This window comes from Sinocyclocheilus grahami, unplaced genomic scaffold (assembly GCF_001515645.1).
Source record: "Sinocyclocheilus grahami isolate Dianchi unplaced genomic scaffold, SAMN03320097.WGS_v1.1 scaffold161.1, whole genome shotgun sequence".
NCBI lineage: Eukaryota > Metazoa > Chordata > Actinopteri > Cypriniformes > Cyprinidae > Sinocyclocheilus > Sinocyclocheilus grahami.
Window position 1 is genome coordinate 1,699,620 of NW_015505340.1, and position 8,177 is coordinate 1,707,796.

Here is an 8,177-nt window from a genome sequence, read left to right on the forward strand (position 1 = left end):
CACTGCTGAGCCCATGTGTAAACACTCTCAACATAAATCCCTTCAGTTCCCATTTTACAATCCCTGAAAGAGATTCTGGACACACACTTACTATTTAGATCAATGGATGGACATACAGACAGATAAAATAGATAGAATGTCAGAAAGATCAGGCAGAACTGTAGATAGAATCACAGACGGGCAGAACGATAGATTGAACGACTGACCGATAGAACGACCGATAGACAGACATATAACAATAGATAGAATGACAGAGATAGGAAAACTGAGAGAGAATGACACCCGACAGAAAGACAAATAGAACAATAGACAGAATGACAGACAAAACAACAGACAGAGAATGATAGATAAACAGGACAACTGACAGATAGAAAGAATGAGTGACAGATAGAAAGACAGATAGAAAAACCGACCGACACAGACAGACAGAACAGATAGAATGACAGACAAAACAGGTTGGACATGACAAATAGATGAATGGATGGCTGTACAGACAGACTGACAGATAAAAAAAGAAAACCATCATATTTAGGCCACAATGTTTATTCAGTAGTGTTGTTTTAACTTATAGGTACAATACTGTCTGCTTTTTGTACAACTAAAAAAAAAATTTCCCTTTCCGTCTGCTGTTCTAACACAATACCGATCACTCTAGCCATTCTGGCGTACACGTCGCGTCTAAACGACAGACATTTACACGTTTCCAAATGGTAGGCACTTTTAAGGCAAGGTTTAAAACATTTGTGAATATACATTTATATATAATTCTATATAGATTTTTCCCATACATGAATAAGTAATTGGATGCAAAGGTCAGATATCTACTCAAAAACAATAAAACTAACAACTAACATTGAAACTAAAAAAAAAACTCAAATGTGGCCAAAGGAATACACAGCAATGTGAAAATCAAATGAGTCTTTGGGTTTGCCTATGTTTTCGCAGTACCTTGCTTTGTTTAGCTCCAGCTTAGATTAGGTCAGGGTCAGTACAGTCACTTTGGGGTGTTGGTCACAGATGGGTATATCAAGAGGGCAAGGAAGGAAAGATACACAGGGACTCATGCTTCTCAGGGCAAATTCACAACCTTTATATGGATCTAAAGAGTGGGAATTTAATCATACTGATCTGTAGGGGCCATTACTGGCCTCCATACGTTTTTTTGATGAGCACTGGAGGGATACATTAACAGCACTCAAACTGGGTGGATGAACCTCATTTCAGTTATTTGAAACTATTCCAAACTAGTGGAAACTGTTTAAAAATGAATGATTTCAATGATTCCCCAGCAGTGATTCCAAGTTGCCCATTTCTTTGGGCCCAGTAGGAAAGCAAAGCCTGTAACAGTAAGAAAAAAAAATCAGGTCTACTCTGTCCATGAGCTAATAAAACAGATCACTGCAGTGTGACAGGAGAAAAATGCGAGCTTTTCATCACTGAAACATCAGAACGGCACTCTGATCAAAGGAAATACATGTCTGAAGGTGGGCAGGCTGTGTCAGATCGCCAGTATGAGTTACCTCAAACTTTCATCACAGAGGACACGCTCTGGGCTCATCAGGTCGATAAATCAGCCTCTTTTCAACCATGCGAGAAGCTTTAGAGTCGCCATGACGAGAACGGATGAATGAGAGGGTTCAAATGGCACCAGTCGTTTTTCTTAACTTACAAACACTCAAGCGGCGATGAAACTCAAATCAAATCATTTTGCAAGACATGGGTTCTACACACCAAAAAAAAAAAAGAAGAGAATAGAAAATGGCTGAACTGCATGTTGTGAAATAATAAAATGAACATTTACATTGACTCGTTTAGAGTTATTAGACAAAGAGTTCTGAAAACTACAGAAAGTAATTTTTCAACATCTGAGAATATGATAAATTAATGAAACACTTATGATCGTCAGACATGCTAGGACAAAACAAAAACAAAAAAAAAACAATGAGAAATGAAGTCAGGACTGATACAGAACAATTATATTCAATTACTCCACTTCAAAATTTTCTTTACAAATACATACTGCTACAGTTAAAAAGTAGTCAGCTCCTTTGACAGAAGATGGATGCGGATATCCTCACCTTTACAGATTTTGTGTTTCTTTTTTTTCTTTTCAGCCTTTTCAAATTCACAGAAAATAATGTTTCAATACAGAGAGATTTGCCATAAAATAAGCAATGCTTGCTCTTTTTTCATAAAAAAAAAGAGGAAAGAAAAGGTCTTAATTACAATACTCTATGCAAAAGCTTTCCTTTATGTTTTTTTTTTATGCAGAACGAGTTTGTCGTAGTCACAGATATTACACCATCACTCTGGTTGGTGAAGCTCGGTTGTACATGAGTGAGTCTATGCGTAAAACTCCTTGGTGGGAGCTTTCTGATAGGCCGCTCCAGATGGCTTCCTCTCCCCGAGGTCATAGCTGCCTTCGTCCTTCTTTCTCATGCGGTACACCAAAAGGAGGATGAGGAAGATGGCAAAGAGGAAGCCGATAACTCCACCCGCAATGACAGCTGGAACAGAGGATTTAGGAAGGCCTAATGAGTCAGTTTATTTCAATTAAGATAAGACATAGTTGAGTTGCTGCTTTCTCACAGTATATGTGAAATCTCACTCCTGTCCGACTACGTGACTAAAGTGCCATCTGGGCGTCTATGGCTCATACAAAGCAGATCCAGATTATGTCCAGTAATCAAATAATTAAATAAGGAACCCCTTAACACTGCTGGAGGGTCAGGAGATTGAGCGAGAGGAAGTGTGTCGACCCAAAACAGGAAGACATTATTTCATCTCATTGTGGTTCTGTCTTTATTTGACAGGATATTAAAACTAAGTGTGCTTAACTTAAGAATTTGGCCTTTGCACATAGAGGAATTGATCTGTTATTTTAAGGGAGTTGTATGGTAACATGCTCTTTATGCTTTGTGCATCTCTCCTAAGACAAAAGATAAAGTGGGCGTTCTGGTTGAAATGTGCAGTGAACTCTTAAATCTCCCAGTGAGGGCTGCAATTCAAGTTTAAGAAAGAGCACACTTTCAAGAATTTTGTTAAGCAAGAATTTCTTAGAATTTTCTTCTAATATAGTAGCAAAATTGTTATAAAAACATTTATTTACACTACTATTCAAAATTTTGGGGTCAGTAAGATTATTATTATTTTAATAACTATTTTTATTCAGCAAGGATGCGTTAAATTGATCAAGGGGTACTAAAGAATTTACACTGTTACAAAATTTTACTGTATTCTTGATCAAACATATATACATTATGGCATCTCCTAAAAACACTCGAAAGTGTCTTGGTGTTAAGTTATAAATTTCTTTTACAGACCTGCCAAAACCTCTGTCCTCTGGAAGAGATTTTCCGACTGGACGTCCAGGGGTGATCGAGGGAGGCTTGTGGTGCTTGTGACTGGGTTTCTACGCGAGTCTTCTGTGGCAGGAACTGGAGACTAAAGAGAGTGAAGATGATGTGTTACACTATGTTAGGAGTGATGGATGACTTTATGACAGCAGTGGGCTCTTTGTTGGCTGCATGACAGTACATTAATGTTATTTACACTCATAGATCCACTTGAGACCAAGAGACCCCATTTATTCCTGGTTTGAAGATCGGTTTTGCTTGTCAGATACATCTTAAATAAAGGACCTTCTACTCCCATGTCACTACCACTTGTGATCAAATCACCTGAGATGGATGTTAATACCTCCGTGATTGACCTTACAGGTGATACACACCTCTATCCTGACTCGTTTCTTTGTGTCTTTGGGGACATCGAGTGATGTAGATGTCTCCACTTTCGGTGTGAAGTCTTTGGTGGAGTCCTGTGTGGGCTCTGCTTTAGGCATAATGAACAATGTTTTTACTGTGACAGATTCCTCAATAACTTCTCCAGCTCCTGAAAGACAAACACATGCTGTGCTTCAACGGCAATATCCAACATGAAGGGATCAGATTGTGCACCTAGAATCGATGAGGCACTTCTTACCTGATCCTGATCCAGAAGTGAAGTCGTCATCATCTTCCGGGTAACCTCCTGACCCCGCCTCCTCCAGGTATAAGTCATCGGTCGAGGAGGTGGATTTGGCCGCAGAGACTGCTATCTGCAGAGGTAAAAGTTAACAACAAGTCATAAAAATGAAAATGAAAACAGAAAGGAGTAGGGTTTTTGGCTTTCATTGTCTGTCTCTTTTTGTTCAAACCCCTCGACTCAAAGGACCAGAGGCTATGAAATTGATTTTTTTTTCAGTAATGTGTTTGAAACTAGTAAACTGCCCATCTTGCCACATGATGAATGAGTATTTTCTGTCTGCCCTGCTTACTGCTGAAATCTGAAAGTCAATATTTTCTGCCTTAACACATATTATACACAGCCTAACCTTCTCATCAGACACAAGACTCAGCGCAGACACAAGCCCAGCAGCTACAAGTAAATTCTGCTCCACAACCGAGCATTCAGAATGAACTGCAGACTCAGCAGTTTCTGTAGAGCCACATTATGACATTTTAAAGCACTGCAGAAACTTTCCAACAACAGGTTCGTTCTCAGGAACCCAATTGCACCGCCTCCAAAGGAGCAAATTAGCACTGCATTTTATTAAAATTACATCGTCATTCTTTTCAGTGCAAACACTCCCACTTTCTATGCCAATTAGGTTTATTACACATTGTTCCCCATTCACAAAACTCACTCATTTGCCTAGTACAATTAACGCTGCACTATTAATTTTATCAGGATTTTATCAAGTGTGGCATTTGTGTGCATATTCAAGCAATCACGGCAGCAGTAATTCATTAAATGATGAGAAAATGATGGAGTAGAATTTTATAATCTGGCATATTTCCAGACGCGCTGTGTAATGAAGCGCAGTTTATGCATTTTAAAGAGCATATTCAGGTGTCTAGTTCACAGTGATGGAGAGAGAGATAGTCTAAAAAAAAACTAAACCTGTGAAACATAAAACTATGAAAATAACTGATTATAAACAAAACGTAATAAAAATAATAAAATGAAAATGTAAAATATCTGAAAATTAGTTACTCACTTTTAAGAGTACTATTAGATTTATAAACGTGAGGAGAAACATACAACTATTAAAAAAATATTGTGAAAAAATTTAATAAAATAAAAATATATTACCTGAAAATTGGTTACTTTATTAAGTTGATCATTTTAAGTTGACCCACCATAAGAATACTTAGATTTATCAAATCAAGAGACACATAAAACTTTTAAAATAATTGTGATAAAAAATAAAATAAAATAAACACATGACCAATCACAATAAATAAATACAATTTTTATATATCTACAGATATTTAAATATCTGTGCCAAGTTTGAATCACACTGTTCCAGTGTAGCACAGACGGGGATACACTATCAAGTGACGATATAATCTGGATGACTGTGCATTAACTATCTGTAGAGGTTTTTTGTGGTTGTGCTAATCATGTTGCTTTGTGTTATTTGGTCTTTGTGGAGTAGTTTACCAGCCCCATGGCAACCAGCATTGACAGATACTGATCACTAACCAGAGTGATGGTCTAATATCAGTGACTATGACAATGCGTCAGTCCAACCCTGCCTGTGACCGTCTCTCCATACTGATGCGGACTAGAAAAGGGCCCATAATGTGGTCACCATAAATCACACTAGAGGGCCCGGGAATAAAGCGCAGAAAGTCTGTGGCACACATACTGGTATCTTTGTTTTAAGAGCTGTCCCTATTCTCAGCTGATATAGCCAGAGTCAATTAACATGTACTGATTTTTCTTCATGGGTAAGGGGACAGAAGAAAAAGACAAAAACAGACTGAGAAAATTGTTTTCCTACCGAAAACGTTTTTGGGGAAATTTGTTGTTAATGAATGTATACAAAACTTTTAGTGATGTGTATTCATGTTTGTGAGACCTAGTTTCTTCTTTAAAAAGAGCCTAAGCCATTTCTCACAAAGAGGTAGACCTGTATAGAGGATGGTGAATGAACACAATAATAAAACAGAACAATAACCAGCTCATTCAAAAGCAGCAGTGACTTCCCACAGAAAAGCATTCAAGCCAAAGTCCTGATCAAAGGAGGAATTTGTTCAAAGCAAACTTTATCTTAACCTTTCTAACCCAGCATTGCTTTTCTCTCGGTAGACAATTCACTTGGCCGGCCCACACGACACTGCTGTTGATTTGGTCAAATTCTTTCTCCACTGATTGAAATGCAAAGTACAAAGGACACAATTATCTGGGCCACACACACAGGCGCATCAGATATGCTCGATATCTTGAGTCAATTCTCTTTGTCAATGGGATTCTAGTCAAAGTTCTGCAATGAGGTGTCTAATGTGTCTTTATGTCTGGCTATAGACAATAAACAGCCCACAGAGCTCTTAAGATGCTTTCGAAATCTTTTGAAGGAATGCATTTTACTTGAGTGCTCTTGAACAATTAGTATTTAGCTTTAAAAAAACTAAACAAATTGCACCAGATTGATGAGATTCTTTTGTGCTTGAGCTGTGTATTTATATTCTGTGACCAGCATGGAAAATTAAAATGTGTAACCAACAAGTATTGATGATTGCTTAGTGAGTTGGGGGTTCAGTGCCTTGCTCAAGGGCACCTCAGTCATGGTATTGAAGGTGGGAGAGAGCGCTGTACATTCACTCCCCCCACCTACAATTCCTGCCGGACCTGAGACTCGAATTCACAACCTTTGGGTTACGAGTCCGACTCTCTAACCATTAGGCCACGACTTCCCTTAGTCAAGCACTTCAAGTTAGGGCTATTAAACGTTGGCACGCAACTCTTTCCACACCATTTGTTCCAAGCACATGAATGATACCTACAACTAGGCCTGGGCGATAAAACGGTATCGGTATTTATCGACGATACACCTCCTTTGATAACGATAGAAAAAATGTTAGATATAGTGCACGATATAGGCACGTGCTATGAGTGACGCAGACAGCACACACAAACACGAACACATGCTGAATTGAGTGCTGCGCCTGCCTGTGATGAGGAGATTGTGAATAAAGAATGAATATTAGTCGAATTGAAAATAAACATTTGCATTTGAATGTTAGGAGTGCGAGGGAGCGTCATTAGTGCCGCGCGAGATGCGGTGATGATGTTGTAAGTGACATTGTTTCATTTTAATGTTTTGTTAGTCTAGCCCACGAGACGCGCCGCTGCTGCGTTATTCATCCAAAATATTAGAGAAATATAGAAGCTCAATGCGAAGAAGATCTTGATTAGTTTAAAACTAGGGATGCTCCGATCAGGATTTTTGCAGCCGATACGGAGTACCAATTTCTTGTCATGGTGATCGGCTGATACCGATGCCGATTCTGATGCTTCAAGCTTTATATAGACGGTTTCATCGGGCGCACGGGCCTGGCCCGAAGTTAAAGGGGTCATATGGTGCGATTTCAAGTTTTCCTTTCTCTTTGGAGTGTTACAAACTCTTGGTGCATAAAGACGATCTGTAAAGTTGCAAAGACTAAAGTCTCAAATCCAAAGAGATATTCTTTATAAAAGTTACGAGTCAACCACGCCTACATAACATGGCTCGTTCTAACATGCCCCCACATGTCTACGCTGGTACACAGACTGGCTGTGCACAAAGGCTTTTTCTAAAAAAAAAAAAAAAAACTTTGCTTTGAAAATCTGGCGCTTCTGAATCAGTTTAAGTTTATTAGTTTAAGTATTTGCTATTGACTGTTCAAATGCGGAGTTTTGCGCAGCGCAGAGTAATGCGTCGTGTGTGTGTGTGTGTGTGAGGGGAACAGGGTCACATCACAGGAGAGTGAACTGCCTGTCAGAAATCATAGCACGTCAGCTGTCTTAACCGCGGCTTGTGTACTGCAGCATCACTGTGTCTGTCACGCAACTCTGTTGCCCTTTCGGGCTTGAACTCATGGTAAAACTAACGGCATTATTAACTGTCTTGATATTTACTTTGAAAGCTGAAGCTCGCGATTATGGTAAGGGGCGTTACATTTCCAGCGCGTGCTTGTGACGTTCGGTCAATCACAATGCACTGGGTCAGCTGGCCAATCAGAGCAGACTGCGCTTATCAAAGCAGGGGGCTTTGTTGAAAACGATGCGTTTGAGAGAGGCGGGGCATAGAGGACCTACAATAATGTCAACATATTCTGTTACACCAAATACACAAAATAATGATCTTTAAA

At 39.1% G+C, this 8,177-nt stretch overlaps 1 protein-coding gene across 1 annotated transcript in view; it reads right to left on the reverse strand.

The window, feature by feature from the left end:
- Positions 1 to 527: 527 nt before the first annotated feature.
- Positions 528 to 8,177, reverse strand: part of LOC107592944 (syndecan-2-A-like) — a 67,573-nt gene continuing 59,923 nt past the window's right edge. The window contains exons 2-5 of the mRNA XM_016282531.1: positions 3,982 to 4,096; positions 3,731 to 3,891; positions 3,324 to 3,444; positions 528 to 2,507 (exon numbers count right to left, since the gene is read on the reverse strand). Coding sequence (XP_016138017.1) covers positions 2,344 to 2,507; positions 3,324 to 3,444; positions 3,731 to 3,891; positions 3,982 to 4,096 — 561 coding nt within the window. The 3' untranslated portion in view covers positions 528 to 2,343. The remainder of the gene's footprint in view (positions 2,508 to 3,323; positions 3,445 to 3,730; positions 3,892 to 3,981; positions 4,097 to 8,177) is intronic.